We start from the raw sequence: 23927 nt of genomic DNA, 5'->3' as shown, positions 1-23927 counted from the left end.
CATTGCAGCTTCTTAATTTTGCACTATGTGTTTGAAACCCAATTACTTTTTTATTATTTTATTGTTTCTCATTTATCTGCCCACACTCATAGAAAGTCACTACATGAGTGTTTGTTATCAAATTAGGGCATAATAGTGCTTTTATAGTAGTTGTAAAATTACAACTGGGTTTCAGAGTAAGTGTCACACATTTATTATATATTTGTGTGTGGTATGTTGAAGGGTTAAAATCTTTTTAAATCATCATATTCAGATATTTCATTCTCATATCAATTCTTGTCCCCCCCCATGAACCATGGACCTTGCCGTTGGTGGGGAGGCTTGCGTGCCTCAGCGATACAGATAGCCGTACCGTAGGTGCAACCACAACGGAGGGGTATCTGTTGAGAGGCCAGACAAACGTGTGGTTCCTGAAGAGGGGCAGCAGCCTTTTCAGTAGTTGCAAGGGCAACAGTCTGGATGATTGACTGATCTGGCCTTGTAACAATAACCAAAACGGCCTTGCTGTGCTGGTACTGCGAACGGCTGAAAGCAAGGGGAAACTACAGCCGTAATTTTTCCCGAGGGCATGCAGCTTTACTGTATGATTACATGATGATGGCGTCCTCTTGGGTAAAATATTCCGGAGGTAAAATAGTCCCCCATTCGGATCTCCGGGCGGGGACTACTCAAGAGGATGTCGTTATCAGGAGAAAGAAAACTGGCGTTCTACGGATCGGAGCGTGGAATGTCAGATCCCTTAATCGGGCAGGTAGGTTAGAAAATTTAAAAAGGGAAATGGATAGGTTGAAGTTAGATATAGTGGGAATTAGTGAAGTTCGGTGGCAGGAGGAACAAGACTTCTGGTCAGGTGACTACAGGGTTATAAACACAAAATCAAATAGGGGTAACGCAGGAGTAGGTTTAATAATGAATAGGAAAATAGGAATGCAGGTAAGCTACTACAAACAGCATAGTGAACGCATTATTGTGGCCAAGATAGATACGAAGCCCACACCTACTACAGTAGTACAAGTTTATATGCCAACTAGCTCTGCAGATGACGAAGAAATTGAAGAAATGTATGATGAAATAAAAGAAATTATTCAGATTGTGAAGGGAGATGAAAATTTAATAGTCATGGGTGACTGGAATTCGAGTGTAGGAAAAGGGAGAGAAGGAAACATAGTAGGTGAATATGGATTGGGGGACAGAAATGAAAGAGGAAGCCGCCTGGTAGAATTTTGCACAGAGCACAACATAATCATAACTAACACTTGGTTTAAGAATCATGAAAGAAGGTTGTATACATGGAAGAACCCTGGAGATACTAAAAGGTATCAGATAGATTATATAATGGTAAGACAGAGATTTAGGAACCAGGTTTTAAATTGTAAGACATTTCCAGGGGCAGATGTGGACTCTGACCACAATCTATTGGTTATGACCTGTAGATTAAAACTGAAGAAACTGCAAAAAGGTGGGAATTTAAGGAGATGGGACCTGGATAAACTGAAAGAACCAGAGGTTGTACAGACATTCAGGGAGAGCATAAGGGAGCAATTGACAGGAATGGGTGAAATAAATACAGTAGAAGAAGAATGGGTAGCTTTGAGGGATGAAGTAGTGAAGGCAGCAGAGGATCAAGTAGGTAAAAAGACGAGGGCTAGTAGAAATCCTTGGGTAACAGAAGAAATATTGAATTTAATTGATGAAAGGAGAAAATATAAAAATGCAGTAAGTGAAACAGGCAAAAAGGAATACAAACGTCTCAAAAATGAGATCGACAGGAAGTGCAAAATGGCTAAGCAGGGATGGCTAGAGGACAAATGTAAGGATGTAGAGGCCTATCTCACTAGGGGTAAGATAGATACCGCCTACAGGAAAATTAAAGAGACCTTTGGAGATAAGAGAACGACTTGTATGAATATCAAGAGCTCAGATGGAAACCCAGTTCTAAGCAAAGAAGGGAAAGCAGAAAGGTGGAAGGAGTATATAGAGGATCTATACAAGGGCGATGTACTTGAGGACAATATTATGGAAATGGAAGAGGATGTAGATGAAGATGAAATGGGAGATACGATACTGCGTGAAGAGTTTGACAGAGCACTGAAAGACCTGAGTCGAAACAAGGCCCAAGGAGTAGACAATATTCCATTGGAACTACTGACGGCCGTGGGAGAGCCAGTCCTGACAAAACTCTACCATCTGGTGAGCAAGATGTATGAAACAGGCGAAATACCCTCAGACTTCAAGAAGAATATAATAATTCCAATCCCAAAGAAAGCAGGTGTTGACAGATGTGAAAATTACCGAACTATCAGCTTAATAAGTCACAGCTGCAAAATACTAACACGAATTCTTTACAGACGAATGGAAAAACTAGTAGAAGCCAACCTCGGGGAAGATCAGTTTGGATTCCGTAGAAACACTGGAACACGTGAGGCAATACTGACCTTACGACTTATCTTAGAAGAAAGATTAAGGAAAGGCAAACCTACGTTTCTAGCATTTGTAGACTTAGAGAAAGCTTTTGACAATGTTGACTGGAATACTCTCTTTCAAATTCTAAAGGTGGCAGGGGTAAAATACAGGGAGCGAAAGGCTATTTACAATTTGTACAGAAACCAGATGGCAGTTATAAGAGTCGAGGGACATGAAAGGGAAGCAGTGGTTGGGAAGGGAGTAAGACAGGGTTGTAGCCTCTCCCCGATGTTGTTCAATCTGTATATTGAGCAAGCAGTAAAGGAAACAAAAGAAAAATTCGGGGTAGGTATTAAAATTCATGGAGAAGAAATAAAAACTTTGAGGTTCGCCGATGACATTGTAATTCTGTCAGAGACAGCAAAGGACTTGGAAGAGCAGTTGAATGGAATGGACAGTGTCTTGAAAGGAGGATATAAGATGAACATCAACAAAAGCAAAACAAGGATAATGGAATGTAGTCTAATTAAGTCGGGTGATGCTGAGGGAATTAGATTAGGAAATGAGGCACTTAAAGTAGTAAAGGAGTTTTGCTATTTGGGGAGCAAAATAACTGATGATGGTCGAAGTAGAGAGGATATAAAATGTAGGCTGGCAATGGCAAGGAAAGCGTTTCTGAAGAAGAGAAATTTGTTAACATCCAGTATCGATTTAAGTGTCAGGAAGTCATTTCTGAAAGTATTCGTATGGAGTGTAGCCATGTATGGAAGTGAAACATGGACGATAAATAGTTTGGACAAGAAGAGAATAGAAGCTTTCGAAATGTGGTGCTACAGAAGAATGCTGAAGATTAGATGGGTAGATCACATAACTAATGAGGAAGTATTGAATAGGATTGGGGAGAAGAGAAGTTTGTGGCACAACTTGACCAGAAGAAGGGATCGGTTGGTAGGACATGTTCTGAGGCATCAAGGGATCACCAATTTAGTATTGGAGGGCAGCGTGGAGGGTAAAAATCGTAGAGGGAGACCAAGAGATGAATACACTAAGCAGATTCAGAAGGATGTAGGTTGCAGTAGGTACTGGGAGATGAAAAAGCTTGCACAGGATAGAGTAGCATGGAGAGCTGCATCAAACCAGTCTCAGGACTGAAGACCACAACAACAACAACATCAATTCTTGTATTAATTCTTGTATTTTATTCATATAATTTATTCTTCAGGAAGATTTGGTGTATTAGCTTTGAAGATAATCATAGAAACATTTGGAACGCAGATATTGTGAACACTACAATCATCGCGCGAAGGCAGGTTTGCACAGTGACATTATTCATATGAATCTCACATGGAGAAAGAAAAATCGTTAACATTGGTAAAGATCTTATGCGTTGGCAATAATTTTGCAGCAAACCATTGCTAAGGGATCACATTTCCAAAAACTGGCACTTGCAATTGATTATGAATCAAGATATACTACAGGAATTTCACCGAAAACAATTTCAAATAATTTTCTCATTCTTTTATTGTCTTTTTAATTAATTCATATTACATACAATTAGTAGATGAATAAGGTCAACATATATCAGTATACATTGGAAAACTTCCACATAGTAATCTCCTACAGACATGGGTATATAAATGAAAGACAAAAATAAAAGCGATAATTGAGTATCGAATGTTGTTCACAAACATAAGAAGCTGCGATGCTAACCACTAGGCCGTCATTTTGTCTGAAGATATCACGCAGTAAAAGGCACATAAAATACCTGGAAAATACCACGAAAACTTTTGACTATCATTTTTTCAGTAATGGTAGAGTATCTACAAATAAACCAAAACAGGTGTTGTCTCATTTTCACGTCTTCCACTGAGCGGACTTTCTGAGAAATCAGTGTATGGCACTTGCAGTGAGTGAAACTACTACTTCTTCTATGCATGAGACCTTGACTCCTACATTGTTCCATTTAGTGAAAGGAATTTCCACAACATTCAACAGAGTGTCAAGAGACAGCCCCTGGGCCCAATAAAATCGAAAATTAAATGATTAAGCACCTTAGTAACAACTGCATAAAACATGAACTCTGGTTCTGCACTCAAATTATATGGGAACAGGATATTATTATTCCTATCCTTAAACCAGGAGAAGACCCTCAGATTTTGACTAATTATTGACCAATCTCTTTAACAAGTGGGCTGTAAGGTTTTTGAAAAATGGAAACTGATGACTGTCTTGGTGTGTGGAAGGCAGAGGACATTTATTGCAGTTCAAAGTGGCTTCCAAGTATTCTGATCCACAACAGTCCATCTGATTCAACTGGAATCAGCAGTGTGCAATGTTTTCGCACAATGTCAACATCTGATCACTGCATTCTTTCACTTGGCAGTAGGCGTAACGTACCACCTGGTACCATCGCATTATGCCTACAGTACTTGAGTGGGGCTTTCGAAGCTGATTACCCACTTTTATCCTGAATTTACCATCCCTCCAACTGTTCTTGGCCTGGGTAGATTCAGTCCTCAGGAACGAATATGTATAGGAAACGGGCCTTCTCAGGGATTGGTTGTGAGCATATCCCTCCACATTATCACAGCCAATGGTATCAGGACTGCAGTGGGATTCTCATTTTCATTGTCTACTGTATGTGAATGATCTTTGTTTGTATTGCAGCTCCATATCATTGCACACTGCAGAGCACTAACTTCAAGATGTCATACAGGAGGTGCGCAACTTGGCCCTGAATCATGGATATCAATTTTCTCGCACAAACCACATGTCATGCACGTCTGTTAACTCAGGAATGTACATCCTTGCCTAGAACTTTAGATATTTAAGATAATTGTCAGTGATTGTTCTGTCTCAGTTGCACACTCTTTTAATTTGATTAAGTGTTAATCACTCTGGATTGTCATCAGATCCAAAACAAAGTAAAATTAATATGTAACACCTAATATTTTGCAATAGTAGGAAAGAAAAGAACTGTAGATAAAAGTTTTGCTCGCCAAATAGCAAAACTCATTTACTACTTTCATTCCTTACCCCCATTCCATATTCACCTACTACGTTTCCTTCTCTTCCTTTTCCTACTACCGAATTCCAGTCACCCATGACTATTAAATTTCCGTCTCCCTTCACTATCTGAATAATTTCTTTTATCTCATCTACATTTCATCTATCTCTTCGTCATCTGCGGAGCTAGTTGGCGTATAAACTTGTACTACTGTGGTAGGCATGGGCTTCGTGTCTACCTTGGCCACAATAATGCGTCCACTTTGCTGCTTGTAGTAGCTTACCCGCATTCCTATTTTTTTATTCATTATTAAACCTACACCTGCATTACCCCTATTTGATTTTGTATGTGTAGTCCTATATTCACCTGACCAGAAATCTTGTTCCTCCTGCCACCGAACTTTGCTAATTCCCACTGTATCTAACTGAAATCTACCCATTTACCTTTTTAAATTTTCTAACCTACCTGCCCGATTAAGGTATCTTACATTCCACGCTCCGATCGGTAGAATGCCAGTTTTCTTTCTCCTGATAATGGCGTCCTCCTGTATAATAGTAGAAAAGAAAAGGACTGTACATAAAAGAAGAATTCACCTCCATAATTACATGAGCAACCCATCATGCCTGCTCAGAACAACCTATCAGAGTACTGTTTTTGCAACTGTAGTCAATGTTTTAAGTAGGTAGATGTTGGAGGTAGGAGGGGGCAGGGGAAATGGAGTGAGGCTGACTGGAAGAGGGGAAAGGAAGCAGGGAGGAACTGGTGGGGATGTCATGAGTTTAACAAGAAAGGTTGTGTTAAAATTATAGAATGTATAATTATGTAAAAATTCTCATTGAAACACTAGTAGTGAAGAAAAATGCATATGTAAACTGTAAGCAATATAAAATAGTGAAATTGTAAAATAAATGGAGGGGGAAAGGTGGGTAGGAGATGGACAGTGGCAGGGATGCTACGGGGTCAGTAAGAGAGGATCTTACATTAAAGTTTCAAAAAGTCAATGTAAAAACCTTCTGTTAAGATACTGGAATGGATGGAGTGTGACAGTTATCGTTAATTGCATTTGCTTTTGTGTGGTGGTGTTGTATGGTGCACAGTTTTGTAGTATGTATGGAAGCCAGTCTGCAGACAGGCCTGCTTCTAAGACATTATGTGAGTTGATACGCTGCCATTGTCTCTTCTCGGTGAGTGGGGCTGTTGATCACAAGGGTGCTGCAGTGAGGTGGACGGCTGGAAGAGGCTTTCAAACTTCCTAAAAGGTGCACAATTAATAAAATCGTTGGGCTGATTTATTGTGTAGCCAGGCACTTGCAGATGGTGTGTAAACATTTCCATTTCTTCCAACACTGTTAGGAGGTGTCTCTTAGGTTTATTGTGCAGCACTTCCAAGTGCATATCAGTAGTCCCAACAGCATGCTTCAATGTTAGAAGATGCTCACCAAGTGTTGTTATATTACCATGAACTGAAGTGTGCTCTTTGTAGTGTATTTCTGATGTCCTCCGTGTTTTACTTACGTAAACGTTTTGACAGTTTCCACACATTAGTTCGTATACACTAGCTCAGCTAACGGTGTTAGTCATTGGCTGTTATGCAGGTGCTCGCCTTATTGTGTCAGTTGCATGATTGCATACATATGATAGATGGTTAGTCCATAAAGTCAATGCTATAGATTTAGTCCCTAAGGAGCAGTGTCTTTAGGCGCTTCAGTTTCCATTTATGGTTGTGATCATAGTTTCTCATATGCAGGGTGTGAGGGATGATCAAGTAACTTATTTTCTGTGTGGTTAATTGGCATGTTTTTTTAATACCTCTAAGGCTGTCATCAGGCAGTATTCATTGTGAAGGTCCATTGTACGAGTATATCTGGGCACATTGCTTATGAAGCGTAAAACTTTGCTCTGTATTTTCTGAAGGCAGTTCAGGTGTTTAGCTGCTGCATCTCCCTAGACAGGAGCTGTATACGTCATCAGTGGTCTAATCAGTGTTGTGTAAATGGATGGAGACATTCTCCTACTCCTATATGTTGTCGTCTCGGATAAGCTTCCAGTCCAGCCAGGTGCCAAGGTATCTGACTTTGGCTCAGAAGCGAATTGGGCATGTATGTAGTGTTATCTGCCTACAGACCTAGTGTTTGTGCAGTTGTTTCAGTCGGCGAGTAAACAGAACTGCCTCACACTTGTCGACTTTTACTTTACTACACCATCGCTTCAACCGATGGTTTCCAGTCTTGGGCAAGGATGACAGTGTCATCCGTTTAAATGCCTACCATCATGTTGCTTGTTGTTGGGATATTGCTAATGTAGAGGTTAAACAAGAGGGGCCAAGGATGCTGCCTTGGGGTACCCCTCCTTGGATAACATGTTGTGCTGATTATTTACCCTAAAAATATCCATTTTGAAACATCTGTTTGAGAGGTATCAATGTGTAAGACTTAACTCAGTCTGGGGAACCCAGTGTCTATAAGTTTGCGTATGAGGTCAGTGTGCCAGATACGCTTGTAGGCTTTTTCAATGTCCAGGAACACAGCCCCAGTTGCTTTGTTCATGTTGTAGCCATGTGTTATGTACTCTACCACTCTTGGGAGTTGTGTTGTGGAGTGGTAATTCCTGAAGCCAAATTCCTCCATTCACAGGTTGTTATCATCCATACAAAACTGAGTGAATCTTTTTAGTATTATCTTCTCAGCAACCTTGCTGAGGATGCTCAACAGGCTGGGGCAGTAATTTTGCTGGCGAGTGTGGTCTTTCCCTGGCTTCCTCAACATCAGGATTTTGGTCGCCCTACAATAGACAAGGAAGTGTTGGTGTTGTAGGATTGCATTTGTGATGTGTGTAAAATTGTTCGGTAGCTTTAGCATTGAACTCTTGGAGGACATGGTTTGGAATGCCGTCATGACTAGGGGCTTCCCTAGGTGAGGAGTACTCAGTAGCACATGTAATTTCGTGTGTGGTTGTGCATCTGATTTTGATACACGCTGGCTGGGCTACAAGACGTGTGATCACCTGGTCAGTTTAAAGTGTGAACGCTGTGTTGGAAGGAACCAGATTCCCTGTGAAAGATCCTACTAGTGTGATGGCTATGAGCTCCACTTTCTCCTCTGTGGAGTATGTGGGCCATTTTTTTCCCCCATATCAGGAGACAGAAAATTCAAAACTCAGATTTTCTGTTTTTTGACAGAAAAAAGTGGTATATAGACATGAACCCATAAACACTAGACTTGCGTGCCAAAGTTAAGCTTCACAAAAAGGACAGATCCATGAGGGTTATACCCAACATGAGACAGAGTTCTAATGCCCTGATAAATGCAATGCTAGCACAGTGGTTGAAAACTCTATACACATTTTATGTGCAGTAATATTCTAAAAATACATACAAAAGTTTTCAGGCAAAGTTGTAGAAGCAGTTCTACCAGGTGATTCCAGCTTTGCAACCCTAGATGTTGTGAATTTGTATACCAACGTGCCTGTCTGCGAGGCACTAGAGATAATTAAAAACAAGCTTATGACACACAATAAATTGACCTTAGGAGAAATAGTTGAATTAATGGAGCTTCTAGAACTGATGCTAACCCAGAACTAGTTCACGTTTAATGGCAAGAAATACCACCATCCTGAAGGACTAGCCATGGGAAATAGCCGGCATTATGAATGAGATTTTCCTTAATCGTTTGGAAACCAATTTTTCAATAACGACCTTGCAGCAGCCCACAAAATTCTGCACTGTTGCCGTTAATGTGGCTGGTGCAATTTTGTTTGTTAAAGGAGATCAAAGTGATGTTAAAGATATAGCAGAAAGTATAAGTGCTGTCGCCAAATATTAGGGTTATTGTTGAGTAAAAAAAAAAAAAAAAAAAAAAAAAAAAAAAACTACATCGACATTTTGGTGTTACAAGAAAGGTAGGTAAACACTCTTTTAGCATGTACAGAGAACCAGCCTGTGTAGTCATTATTATTGACAAAGTCTTGACACCTAGAAAGAATCAAGATAACGTATTTTTGATCCATGATTAATAGGTTATTAAAACTGTTGCTAAGTGAGCATGAGGGGAATAAACAATCACTATTATAAAGCAAGTTGCAGTGAACAATGGTTATCCAGTATCAACGGTAATTAAGTTACTGCAGAAAATTAAGGCAACAACAGTGCAAAATCTGTGGCAGCATGCTAACAGGTCAACAGAAAGGCAAGCAAGTCATGTAAATGCCCATGAGTTAGGATGCTTGTCAAAGTTACTGCTAGTCAGTTTCACAATATCAATTTGTATATACGGTTTAAAACTAATGACATTATTCACTTCAGACTGAGGCACCTTGTGAATATAAAAGCCTCAAAATTCATGGCAGCTGGTGTATACGAACTGATGTGTGGAAACGTCAAAAAGTTTACGTAAGTAAAACAGGGAGGACGTCAGAAATACACCACAAAGAGCACACTTCAATTCATAGTAATAAAAAAACGCTTGGTGAGCATCTCCTAACATTGAAGCATGCTGTTTGAAAAATTGATATGCATTTGGAAGTACTGCAAAATGAACCTAAGAGACACCACCTAACATTGCCGGAAGATATTGAAATGTTAACACACTGTCTGCCAGTGCCTGGCTACACATTAAATCAGCCAAATGATTTTATTAACAGTGCATTTGTTAGAAAATTTGAAAGCCTCTTCCAACCATCCATCTCACTGCAGCACACGTATGATCAACAGCTCCACTCACTGAGAAGAGATAGTGGCAGCGTATCAACTCACATAATGTCCTAGCAGCAGTGTTACTTATAATCCATCTTGATTGCACACATCAGTGTGATGCAGCATGTGAAAGTTGCTGTGTTTGGGCGGGTTACTCCTCTAACAGAAATATCAGATCTGAAGATGGTTCTAGAAGAACCGAAACTGGTCATATGAATAATCATTTTCCAATCAAGACAGATTATAAGTAACATTGTAAAATCACTGATTGCGGCTATCTTATCAGACATTATGTCTGTTTTTGCAAAATCCTAGCAGCAGGCCAATCTGCAGACTGGCTTCCATACATACTGCAAAACTGTGCACCATACAACACCACCACACAAAAGCGAATGCAATTAACGATAACTGTCACACTCCATCCATTGCGGTTTCCTAACAGAAGGCTTTTACATTGACTTTTTGAAACTTTAATGTAAGATCCTCTCTTACTGACCCCGTAGCATCCCTGCCACTGTCCATCTCCTACCCATCTTTCCCCCTCCATTTATTTTACAATTTCACTATTTTATATTGCTTACAGTTTACATATGCATTTTTCTTCACTACTAGTGTTTCAACGAGAATTTTTACATAACTATACATTCCATAATTTTAACACAACCTCTCTTGTTAAACTCGTGACATCCCCACCAGTCCCTCCCCACTTCCTTTCCCCTCCTCCAGTCAGCCTCACTCCATTTCCCCTGCCCCCTCCTATCTCCAACATCTACCTACTTAAAACATTGACTACAGTTGCAAAAACAGTACTCTGATAGGTTGTTCTGAGCAGGCAAGATGGGTTGCTCATGCAATTATGGAGGTGAATTCTTCTTTTACGTACAGTCCTTTTCTTTTCTACTATTATAAAATATTAGATGGTACATACGTAATTGTACTTTGTTTTAGATCAGATGATGATCCAGAGTGATTGAAACTTGTAATAAAATTAAAAAAATTGTGCAACTGAGAGGGAACAATGAATGAACATTATCTTAAACATCTACTTGTACACAGTAGATGAATTCTCTCAAGATGATTATGTCGACTATAGCTAGAACTTCTGCTCGGTAAACAATTACTTGAAGTCGTTGAAACTTTCAGATTTTTCTGCCTTTTATTTGATGATAAGTAAACATGGTTGCCCCATGTTTAGTAATTTGTTCCCATTGTGACAGTTTAAAAATATGATTTCGCAAACTGGGAGGAAAACACCACACCGTGTCCAAGCCAAAGCAAGGTGTCAATAGCAAGTGATCTAACATCCAAAGAACTAAACCAATGAAACATGATACAAATGCGAGAACCGTCAACAGCACACTTAATGATGGAGAACAAATGAGGAAAGAGAACCCAGTAAAGAAGCAAATGTTCAAGTGTGACAGAATATCAACAGATCAGGCTTCTACTCTAAAAAACATACTAGTGATGTGAGTCAACAATCGTCTTAATTTCGCACCTCAGAAACCAAAGACTTTTCCCAATACACAAGGCGTGAGCATGCCCTGTCATAACCAGTTCATTGGCTGCCAGTGCCATTGGTTCTGCATCCTTCATTGCCATGGCATTATCAGCAGTTGCATACACCAAAATGTGTATGCTAGCTGAAGGTAAATTGCGTGAGGAAACTTAATACCCACAGATCCTAAACAGTACCTCCAGGGTTACAGACTGCACAGTTTTTTTTTAGATTCTAAAAAGCTTTCACTTTATTCTGCCTGGTCTATGGATGTGTTGCGTGCTTGTTTGATCCTGTCCACCACAGTGATGTGCATTTATCATCTGGAGCCTTCCGTACAAGCCCTGAAGACAGACTCCTGGTGGAAGCTAGTGCCACACTCCTGTGGCTCAGACACCAGCTACTCATAGCAAACTATTTAATCACAGTTTGTCAGATGCTATGACCATTCTGTGTTACTCGACTCTCACAACCAGCAGCTCAGACTGTGTGCAAATCTCCCAAATATAGGTAGACCAGCTTGGGTATGATCATTAGTGCTGTGCGAGGTCCTCCACTAACTACTTCTAGTCTGTGTACATAGTTCCATCTTGGCACCCCCAGTGGTGTGTACCCAGTCTTGTGATTTGGATGGATCTCTTCCACAGCTCTAAGGAAAAACCTGACCCCAGAATACCCTTATTTTGTTTGATTCTCCATGTTTACCACAATTCGTCATGCATTTACACAGATGGCTTGAAAGTCAACAATAGCGTTGGTTATGCTTCTACACATTTAAGCAGGCACAAGAAGTATTCTGTGCCGAGTGCAAGCAGTGTACGCATTGCAGAGCTAGTTACCAAATCATGAAACTGCAGTACTTCAAAACTATCGCAGCAAAAGACCTTGTTTGTACCAATACCGCGAGCTTCTTAAAAGGCAGTGCTACCCCAGAAAGTTTTTGGTTACTGACATCCAGTCTATCTCCACATCCCAAATACTTGAGTATGGTAGGATAGCATCTGACAAGTCATTCCTGATGGTAAGTGGATTTTATAACAAAATTCGATGTAACTCAGTGTATGGTGCCAGGGTTGGATGTGGTGTCAGTAGCTCTCACTGCGGTGTGCGCCCCAAGTGACCTGAAGTTATTTTCTTCCTTTTTACTGTCACACTTTTTAAAAAGTTTTATGTACATGTTTTATTTATGTAATTGTTTAAGCTAATTCGTACTCTGAGCTGTACAGTCATCATTTTATCACCCCATTTTAGTCCCACTGACTACAGTTTCCCTTCTTGGGTGATCCCTCAGTGATCGGCTACAGTTTTAGCAGCCTGAATTTTATCTCACTTTAAACCATTTGACTTAAATTACTGTCGTGCACCTTTTCAACCATGACAACAAAGTCACAGACCCTGGAGCTGACTGTTCTCCTCTTCTCTTTTCACATAGCCATACATGAATTTTCAGTGCAACAAGGGACTAATAACCAACTTGTTTAATCCCTTTAAACCCAGAATCACCATTGTTATCACGATCATCATCATTCATCATAGTTTCGAAAAGGACACCTTATCATTATCTTTGTGAAATGTTGCCATTATTTAAGCATGCAGACATAATTCACAAATGTTTTATTTAAAAAGCCTGGTTTGCTGCAGTTTAGATCACAGATTCTGTAGTAACCACATAATACACAAAACCGATCCAAGTGACACAAACATACCTTCGTTCATTCATTTATTCATTCAATCATAAACCTCTGAACAATAAAGGGAATAAGCCCCTTGGGGCTCCATACGTAACAAGACAAAAGAATCATCAGAAGGTGCAACATCAGCGAGACACAGAACAACTGATGTAGGTGGTACAAACTAAAAGAACATAGTGAGAGTTAGTTAGCGCTGCTCCGTGAATACATAGGTGCAAGTTGGTGGTAGATGTTCGGTGGAGACCGTGTCATGTGCAGACTTCCTACAGGTGGCCTCTAGTGGCAAGCCTGCACTGATACATTTTTTGCAATTGATTTAAGTACACACACGCGTGGTGACACTACAGTCAGCATATTCACACTCACATGCACTAATAGCAGTCTCCCTCATGCCCAGGGGGCACCCAGGCTGGGCGGGCACCAGAGAATAGGACTGGAACATATGGCTGCGCCTGAGGATGTTGAGCCCACATGGTGCCCGACAATGGTAGCAGGGAGGAGGGTGCCTTCGTCTTCTCTGTATCATCATCATCAGCAGCAGCAGCAACCTTAGCAGGCAGGTGCCAGTTTGGAGTAGACGGAGCTGGATCCACTGGTGACGATGGCTTAGGTGATGATGGCAACGGGCCAGTGGAGGTGGTCCAGCCAAACAGCTGTCCCGAGGCTGGAGACTGACCAGCACCCAGTACAAGGAAGCTTGAATCCCAGTGGGTCACATGTGAAGACAGCAGCCAATGGCATGTGGGCAATTCCATGGCAGGTGATGACAGGCTCAAAGCAGAGGGCAGCAGGGCAGGCTGCAGCGATGTTGGAAGCTTCCAGCGGCGAGCTGGGGCACAAATGACCAAAGTGGTGCGCCACCACCCTGTCAGCCATAAGGTCGTCACAGCCAGTGTCCCTGGCATTGGGCAACAGTGGCCGGAATCGAGTTGGGCCAGTGACTGAACCCTTGCGCCCACATCGGCGATCGCAGCACGAAGCAACCAGCAGGTGCAACGCAAGCTGCGGAAGGTGGGAGAGCGTGCATCCTGCTGACCGTGAAGTGACTCAGCCGGGCTCAGGTCCCCCCCATAGGCATCAAACAATAGGTGCTCAAAAAACAAAGAAAGATGTCATCCGGTGAAGAATCCACAACAAACTTTTTCTTTTAGGACTTGAACATACACACTAGTCGTACCGCCTTGCCGTTGGATTGGGGGTAGAATGGCAGAGCTGTAAAGTAACAAATGTCTTAACAGGAACAAAACAATTTGAAAGGTGAGAGTTATAAACTGGGGTCCATTATCGGAAACTACGCCACAGGTCAATCTATCAGTAGGAAAAAAACCCTAAAAAGCATACGAATTGTGATCTCGAGAGAGATCAGTGAACTGTGGAGGATGTAGGGAAACTGGGAAAATATGTCCAAAACCAAGAGCCAATAGGTAATTCAAGAAGGGACCCACAAAGTCTCTGTGAAAGCATTCTCGTGTCTGATGTGGAGCGGACCAGTGGAACAGAGACACGCTGGGAGCTGCCTGTTGTCGGACAACCTCTCACGGGCCACGACAAACCAGCCAATTTTGCCATCAATCCCTGGCCTAAAAAGACGTATTAAATCAACAGTTTAGTGTGCAAAACTCCCCAACGGCCTTGGTGGAGAAGGCGTAGAACCTCATACTGTAACTCTGCAGAAATGGCTACTATGGGAGAGAGGTCATTCATGGACAACTATAAAACACTGTCAAAAACAGGGGGGCCATACCATAAGGAAAAATAGTTGCTCAGGGGGTCCAAAGCCCAACCCAGTGGTTTATCTGGCCAGCTCTGTTGAACAAAGTGAGCCACCTGCCAGAAAACTGTGTTGACGGCAATGGCAGCTGCTATGTGTGAGCTCATAATTGGGAAACCATTGACCACAACCTGTGTTTCAGTATGAAGATAGAAGCAATGCAGTTCTTCATGATCAAAGTCTGGATCAGGCCCCACAGGAAGGCGGGGCCGCATTGGCATGTTTAAACATAGGTCGAAAGTGGATTTTGTAATTAAAACAAGACAAGAATAGCGCCCAGCATTGCAGGCGGTGTGCTACCTTATCAGGCAAGGAAGTGTAAGGGTTAAACAAGGAAACCAAGGTTTTATGACCATTAATAAAGCGTAACTTGGAGCAATACAAAGAAACATAAAATTTCTGGAGAGCATAGACTATGGCAAGAGCCTCCTTTTTCCAACTGAGAGTAACATTAGAGATGAAAGCTACAGGTCATTCAGAGCTGTCGGCGTATTGGTGTGCTAGGGCCATGACGAGGCCATACTGTGAAGCATCAGTCTCCAAAACTATGTGCTGGTCCAGAGAGAACGTAGCTAAACCAGGGCCCAAGAGTAGTTTGGATTTGAAGATTTGAAAAGCACATTCGTGATCCAGTCTCCAGCAAAAAAGTACATTCTTGCGTAACAAGGTATTCAGCAGGTCGGCCAATGTGGCTGTCCCTCCAGGAATTTATGGTAGTTGTCTATCTTTCCTAGGAAGGCCTGACGGAGTTCCTTTATGAACAAGGGTGAGAGACAGACGTAGCAGTAGAGATGTGGTCTGGCAGAGGGCGAACCCCATCCTATGAGACCTTGAACCCCAAATAAACAATTGATGGTTGAAAAAACTGAGATTTTGCAAGATGTCACCATGGATTTCAAAGAATATGAGCAGAAAAAATTGTAGCACACACTTTATTTCCGAAAACTAGTCCATAAACTCCTCAGTCAGTGTTTCCAGTTAAGAATACAGTACCTGATCAGACACAAGGTGAACTGCATTGGTGATAGGAAATCCAAATGAAATGTGTCCATCCTGGTCAAATTCTCAACACAGGCATCAGCAACCACTAAAATGTAATGTAATGAACCACTGACTTGTAAAAGGCAGATGCCAAAAATTTTCCCAACAGCACAATGCTCTGTTTGTTATAATTGACCAACTTCCGTGTGACCAGTGTCAATAGCGGTAAGCCTAAACTCCACATAGGTTAGAGAATTCAATAACGTCACTGCAACACCTGTGTTGACCTGTAGCCAGAGCACTTTGTGAAAAACACTTAACTCGACAAACAATTTGGTAGAAGTCACAAGCATTAGAGTTACAAAGTTTACTTCCATGTCCATATCCTGAGCAACCTTTAGCGAACAACACAGTGAAGCGATGGGGCCTTTCGTCTGGCAAGCATTACAAGTAGCCCAACGCGTAGGGCATGCGGAATGTTCGTATTGGACAAAACAGAAAGGACAAGACGGAAACAGAACACTGACCCTTGGGCTGCAGTGGTTGCGGCTGCTTGGACGAGTCTTGGTGTGCTCGCTGTGGGACCGCATGTTTACCGCTGCTGCTGCCACTTCCTCATGCAAGCTGCCTGTCATTCTAGCGGACACATCTTGTGACTCTATTGCCACATTGCCTCACACTTCAGTTTGGCCACCCACTGGCCGAGAAACTTCAAAAGATTGTACTATTTACAAAACTTCTATCAGTGGGGTGGGTTTTCACAGAGTAAAGCCTTCTCACATACTTTTTTGTCCAGATCTGAACAGATAATTGTGTTGTGCACCATAGAGTCTGCATAAAAGTCATTGTCAGCATCAGTAATGAATTGACACACAGGGCTGATTGTGTGAAGCTTGGCTGCCCAGGCTCTGTATGACTGGTGTGTTCTCTTGCAGCATCGGTAGAATTCAACTCTCACTGCTATGATATGCCTTCATTTGCAACGGTAGTTGGGCAATAATTTGCACATGTGATTAAAAGTAAGAACTGCTGGTTCTTTCAAAGGGGCAAGTTGGGACAGTAGTTGATATACCCTAGGTGTAATCTATGAAAGGAATAAAGCTTTGAACCAATTCAAATCTGTCATACCAAAAGCCAAAAAATACTATCAGAGTATCTTTTCGTAAGCTTCCCAGTCCTTGGCTGAATCATCATATAGAGGAAAGGTAGGTGGATAGACCTGTGGAACAGTACCCTGTCTGTCAGTGGAAGCTGACTGAGTGGTCACTGCCGAAGTAAGCTCTTCAATCAGGGCCAGTAGCATGTCGCCCATAATGGGTAAACCTGATGAAATCACACTTAAAGACTGCATATGCGGAAACCATTCCAAACTCGTTGGCAGTTTTGTAGTAACCAAGTAATACATGAAACTGATCCAAGTAACAGAAATGTTGCTTTACTCATAAACCTCAGGACAATAAAGGAAGTACATCTCTCATGACTCCACACTTAACAAGACAAAAGAATCATCAGAAGGTGCAACATATGTGTTACATGGAACAACTGATGTGAGCAGTACAAACTAAAATAACATAGTGAGAGTGAGTTAGCACTGCTCCATGTGTGTGTATGTGTGAGTTGCTGGTAGAGGCCCAACGGAGACAGTGCTGTGTGCACACTTCCTATAGGTGATCTCTAGTGGCTGGCCCGCACTGATACAATCGGCGGTTGATTTTAAGTACAAACATGTGGTGACACTACAGTTAGCGCACTCGTACTCTCATATACTAGTAGCAGAATACAGCACATTCCATCATACAAAATGTACCTGAATGTTCAAAAAAATTTTATCTTGCAAATACACAGATATCTGTGCCTATCCATGAGTAAGGATATGCAATGCAAAAGTGTTAGTAATGTGTACTATCGCAGGTTAGCAAGCAGCATCAGCTGCTTGTCAACTGCTGAAAAAGATTCTCAGTTACTGCTTGTATTGAATCCACAGAAACATGGAATGTACATTTGCCAGTTAATTGCTTTATGGAGAATGCCAAATGTGAGCATCATTATTCATGATTGTTTTGATGAGAGAGATGGATACACATGCAAACACACAACAATTCTTAGTTACAGAAGATGTGCATACTGATGGAAAAAATACAAGGATGGCCAGCAGCAAACCACATTAGGAATACTGTAGCTGATTACTTCTCAGATGTATCTGTTAAATGAGAAATAGCAAAAATATAAATTTTTGTGCGTCATTATACTTCACTGGAGCTCATTATTTCTGTTTGTATCTTTCGTGAAATAAACAGTGACTCAGCTCTGCATGTAAATACTGTGTAAATACCTCATGTGTTTAATGTTTAATGATATACTCAGTCACAAGAAGCAACACTATTCCAAGCAGAAATTCATGCTCATTCCATGATAAGCTGTAATAAAGTTGAATACCAATTCTGTCAAAACCTACTAACATGAACTTCTCTATTAAATGCAAAAAAGTACGAAAAATGGATGAGATCTAAAATAAAGTAGAATACGAACAGTATACTTATAATGCATTTAAATCGAGCATTTCGGGCACAGATTCGTAGGCGGGAACAAATGTCCACAAATGCTATGCGACAAAACCAGCTTCTGTTTCATATAAAACTTTGTCCACACCACACACACTTGCATACCATACCGTTACTCAGCTTCCTCTGGCACAGCTATTTCATAACCGGCTACGAGCGACGCGGCCCTTTGGGATTCATGCACAGGATTGCCTCTCTGCGATGGATATGGCTGGTCTTCATGTTTTCCATCACGGTTGGAGCAGATTTCTGCCTTGGCTCCTCCGGAGACCCAGACTTATTTTAGATTTGACTAAGTTTAAGAAAGATAGTACACCAGATTTTACATTCCAATCTAAGTTTTTTAACATTTTAGATGTGCAACACGGTTTTACCACCATTTACACTGATGGCTCCAAACAGGAGAATGTCCTTGGCTGTTCTGTAGTGTTCCCTGATCATGTTACCTGGATTCGCTTCCCTGATGAATATACCGTTTTCGCAGCGGAGCTCCACGCTATCCTGAAGGCACTAGAGCGGATGAATCATGTTCGGGGCAATCTATTTCTCCTCTGTTCCGATTCTCTTAGTGCAGAATCTGTACCCAACTGAAGAGATGGTCCATCTGATATATGACCAACTGTACTCGCTCCAACGGCGGGGTAAGGAGATGTCCTTCTGCTGGGTGCCTGGTCATGTAGGAATATGGGGCAATGAACAGGCCGATCGGGCTGCCAAGGAGGCCTGCAGAGAACAGGATGTGGTCCAGTGTCCTATTCCCATGCAGTCTGTAATTTCTGCACTCCACAAGAAGTACATGGAGTTGTAGGAGGAGGAATGGCTGGCAGTGACGGCCAATAAACTGTGGTTGGTGAAGTCAACAATTCGGCCGTGGCGTTCCTCCTGCTGGTTGCTCAGGCGGGAAGAAGTGACCCTCATGCGTCTTCGGATTGGGCACTGCCCTCTCACACATAGCTTTCTATTACGGCGGGAGGATCCCCCATTTTGTGATGCTTTTGTTGTGCACATCTCTGTCTGCCACATTTTAATAGACTGCATTTTATACCGTGATGCAAGGGCGGAAGCACAAGTTGATGGGGATCTGCCTTGTGTTTTAGCTAATGATGAGACGTGTGTGTCTAGGGTTTTGAAGTTTTGTGATGTTTCTGGACTCTGGCCTAAACTTTTAGGCTGGAGGTTTTAGTGTATTGCAAAGTGGCTGGCTCCTCCCTTTTTTTCCTTGCGGTCAGCCAGCCGCTTCCATTTGCTATATTGTTTTAGCTCCCTCTACTACTTTCTTCCTGTGTTGTCCATGTTTTACTGCTGACGGCATGCTTCGTCCCACGCTTCGGTGTGGGTAGGCACATATTTTTCCAAGCTTGTTACCCATGTTTTACGTTCTGTTTTATCTTACTGTTCTGAGTATTTTCTTGACACCTGTCTCGATTTGTTACTGAGCAGGCACTGAAGACCTTGCCATCGTGCGCCCATACAACCCTCTCCATCACCACCACCATCTGTTTCATATGAAACAGAAACAAATATGAAATCACTTACTTCACCTAATATTGCAGATGCAAGCAAAAATCAGTCAGAATATGAGTAACACTTTATTCATAATGCAAAATGAAACATGCAGTACACACATCTGGTCATAATCAGGAGCATAATAATGTGGCAACAGCTTCTGTTGTGAACAAAACCAAAACAGATATGGAAGACTTAAGAGAGATAATAGGTTGATAAACTTGCAGCACTCAAAGTGTTCAGGCAGCAAACCAAGTTTGTGTTACTGAAAGTGCCTATGTGAGTTTCACCTGCATGTCCCCCACTCCCCCTTGTTTACCCTCTCTCATTCCCCACTCCTTTAATTGCCAGGAAGTGGCAAGCCAAGTAACCTCGTAGATTAGAGGAAAGTGGGATCATTCTATCTATACTTTAATAACACATAATAAAATGTTGAACTTTTCATAGCCATATGCATAGCTTGCGTAAATTTGTGTTTCAGTTCTGAGAAGGCCTCTGTGTATGTGATGGAGTTCTCTCCTGCATTCATTCTTTGATCTCTGCTTATTTATCAAAGTAGCACATCAATAAATGCCTCATTTATAAAAATAAAAAAATATGTATTCAGTGTTGTCAAAGCAGTGGATTAGTCCCTATAGTAACTGGTTGTGCATACTGAATTGTAATAAACTGCATTGTGTGGTTGTAATTTGTGGTAAACAGGTGATAGTTATTCCCCGTATCAGAAGTTTTTTATTCAGAGTTAAGTTACGGCAATTCTAATTGTCAGTAGGTGAAGGGTATGTGTATTCCATTAACCTTCTTGGTATACAGGGTGTTTGGAAGTACCTGTTACAAACTCCTAGGACTTGTAGAAGGGAGTGAGAATAGAAACCCATGTCCAGAAACATACAGTTTCCGTTTAAGACACTTTCAGTTCAGATGTTTCATTCACCCACTTCTGCTTGAGAAATTGAATTAGCCATGATGCAGTAGAATTATTAGGTAACAATTCAAAAGGAAACGTAACAAAATATCCATTTATCACTTGAGCACATTTTTTGGTATTAACATTTAAACATTACATTCTGTATGTAGAGTATGCTGGGCTCTTTTTTGTTATGTTTCATTTTGAACTGTTACCTAATAATTGTACTGTGCATGCCTAATCGAATCTTGAAGCAGAAGTGGACAAGTTAAACGTCTTAATTGAAACCACTGTAGAACAAAAATGGTAAGTTTCTGGACATGGGTTCCTGTTCAAAATATTATGTACTGACCCCATCTACAAATCCTAGAAGTTTGTAATGAGTTTCCAAATGCCCTGAATGTTGCAGTCTTACTGTAAATTTTGTTTTTACTACAGCATACTTATTTTCAAGTGTAGTGCATATACCAGTGCCCTTTATTAACTGTTCTCTCCCAATACACAGGTAAAATTCACTGCACAGGATCTTACAGTTGAAGCCAAACATACATTAAAGGCTATTTCACATAATATTGAAATCACTGTTGATAAGTTTAACTTTAAAATGTAGTAAAAAGCTTTTTAGTAATCATAATTTTGTACCTCTTCTTAAGAGACTGCATATTTCGTTGCTGAAAACAACCAGTATCGTATTGTCTTTAAGTCTCAGTCAACTAAATCAGGCATCATCATTATTATTATTATTATTATTAGTAGTAGTAGTAGTAGTAGTAGTAGTAGTAGTAGGAGGAGGAGGTTGAAAAATAAACATGTCATACTAATACTTTCCGACTGTTTACAGGAATCACATTTATCTTGAATGGATCAAGACGCCACTGTCTTCACCTTATGTTCAGCAGCTGTAAATGATGAGAATCATTTTAATTGTGAAGAAATAAATGGTCTTACTCCACTTAATGATACTTTTGCAGACTTGGATGAAAATAATAGTGACACTAACAGTCGCAATTGCTCAACTCCAGACATTCGCTACCCAGAACATATTGGCAGCCACTTAGAAGTCATGGGCATTGAAAATACCTGGTAATTAACAATGTTTGTATGACCATTATATATCATTAAGTAATAGTTTTTATAAAGAGTAAACATTCCAAGAAATGTATAAAGTTGCTAGTTTCATGGCATAATCAATCCACATGTACATCAGTATGATTGCTCTGCATTCACATTTAAATTTTTGTTAGAGGGTTCAGAGAAACAATTTCAAACTATTTCTTGACCATTCCATTTTCAAATAGTTTGTGGGGAAATTGAAGACATAAATGTTTCCATATGACCTTCTATTTCTCTTATTTTGTTACAATGGTTATTTTTCTCTATGTAAGTGGTATTCAATAAAAAAAATTCGTATTTGGAGAAGAAAGTAAGTGATTGAAATTTTGTGAAGAAATATCATTGCAACAAAAAGATGCTTTTGTTTTAGCGACCGCCACCTTAGATTTGCATATCATATCTGTTGTAACCCTATACAGTATGTGCGCATAATCAAACTACAAGTGCCTCCATGGCTGGCCTAAAGAGGCCCACTTGCATCGGTGCAGACAGCACAGCATGGCACAGCAAGTGCTGGGTTGTGTGCCAACAGCCATATGTAAGCTGGCATGCCAGTCTAATATTTAGGTGACAGATGTACGATAATGTCCTTCTTATTTAAGTGTTTTAGTACATCCCTGCATGTGGAAACAGAATAAAAGTTCATTGGCTGGAATTGATATTGTGGTGTGCAACGTTACAATATTTTTGGTTTCGAGGATGGGATTTTACTCCACATCTTCAGTTTCTCGGTTTGCTATGGCCAGTATGTCAGTGAATGAAGTTTTGCAATATCTTGTTGAACAGCAGTGGCCCTCTCACCAGCCAGCAGAAGTCTCTCTCCGAAGCACTAAGCAATTTGACTGCTCCGTTAACATGCCAGGGTTCACTGCCACTAACAAGACCCCCCACCATTTCCTCCGTATAATGATTCTATGAAAGATTGGGACACGTAAGAAAAATTCCTTCGTCAACATTTCCGAGCTTATGGAGTCACCGACCTCAACGTTTGTAAGACTTTCTGTCATGGATTTCTTGTGTTTATCACCTTTAGTGTCAGCTGGCTGCCCCTCAAGACGTCAGTTGGTCTCTGCTTATTACTGCAAACATACTGATGCTATTGCAGGTCACATTGAGTTCTGCTGTTGTCAAAAGTAGCCACATCAGTCGTACAGAGCTTGTGCTACGGAACTTCAGTGTTAGCTGTCGTTGCCAGTTTGTTACTGACACTCTACAGGACTCGTATGCTGATTCAGTGGTTAGTGATTCTATAACATGCCTGGCCCCTGATATAGAAATTCGAACTTGCTTTACAATGTGAAAATCCCTCTCACAGAAGCTTTGTGAACATTGACCAATCGTTTGTAGTATCTAGGGAAGCAGGATCTAAGATAGAAGCTTGATGTGATGTAGACACCATTGCTTCTCATCGTCATCGCCGTCGTTTAACTTTGTGACAGTTTTCTTCTCCAGTAGTGTATAAAGTAGCTGTTCGGTCTTTGACCTTTCTAGTGGTGTACGATGCCAACACTGAAAACTTATTTAGATTAGAAGCGTCAAAATTTTTGATTTCTCTATTTTCGACAAAGTGTGTCCGTTACTGGATAGTTCTATGCCAACAACCGGATGTTCTCTGCTTGGAATTTTCCTCAATGTTTTAAGAATGTTTAAGGTGTACTACCGATTTCAAGGTTCACATCACACTAGCTTTACAGGAGCAAGTCAAATCAGAACTCAATGGACTTATATCCTTGACTGACTGTTTTCACATCTGTCTCCTCTAGTGAACGGTGTACTGTGTTGGTAATTGTTGCAAACCC

General features: G+C 41.0%; 1 protein-coding gene across 5 annotated transcripts in view; it reads left to right on the top strand.

Moving 5' to 3' along the window:
• The window catches only part of LOC126416192 (uncharacterized), a 206723-nt gene that overhangs the window by 35883 nt on the left and 146913 nt on the right, over positions 1 to 23927 (top strand). For all 5 annotated transcript variants that reach the window (XM_050083777.1, XM_050083779.1, XM_050083778.1 and 2 more), the window contains one exon: positions 21857 to 22098. In XM_050083777.1, coding sequence (XP_049939734.1) covers positions 21875 to 22098 — 224 coding nt within the window. In that variant the 5' untranslated portion in view covers positions 21857 to 21874. The remainder of the gene's footprint in view (positions 1 to 21856; positions 22099 to 23927) is intronic.

The sequence above is a fragment of the Schistocerca serialis genome, chromosome 8 (assembly GCF_023864345.2).
Source record: "Schistocerca serialis cubense isolate TAMUIC-IGC-003099 chromosome 8, iqSchSeri2.2, whole genome shotgun sequence".
NCBI classification, from domain to species: Eukaryota; Metazoa; Arthropoda; class Insecta; order Orthoptera; family Acrididae; genus Schistocerca; species Schistocerca serialis.
The sequence above is the reverse complement of the archived record's forward strand: the minus strand, read 5'-3'. Positions and strand labels throughout refer to the sequence as shown.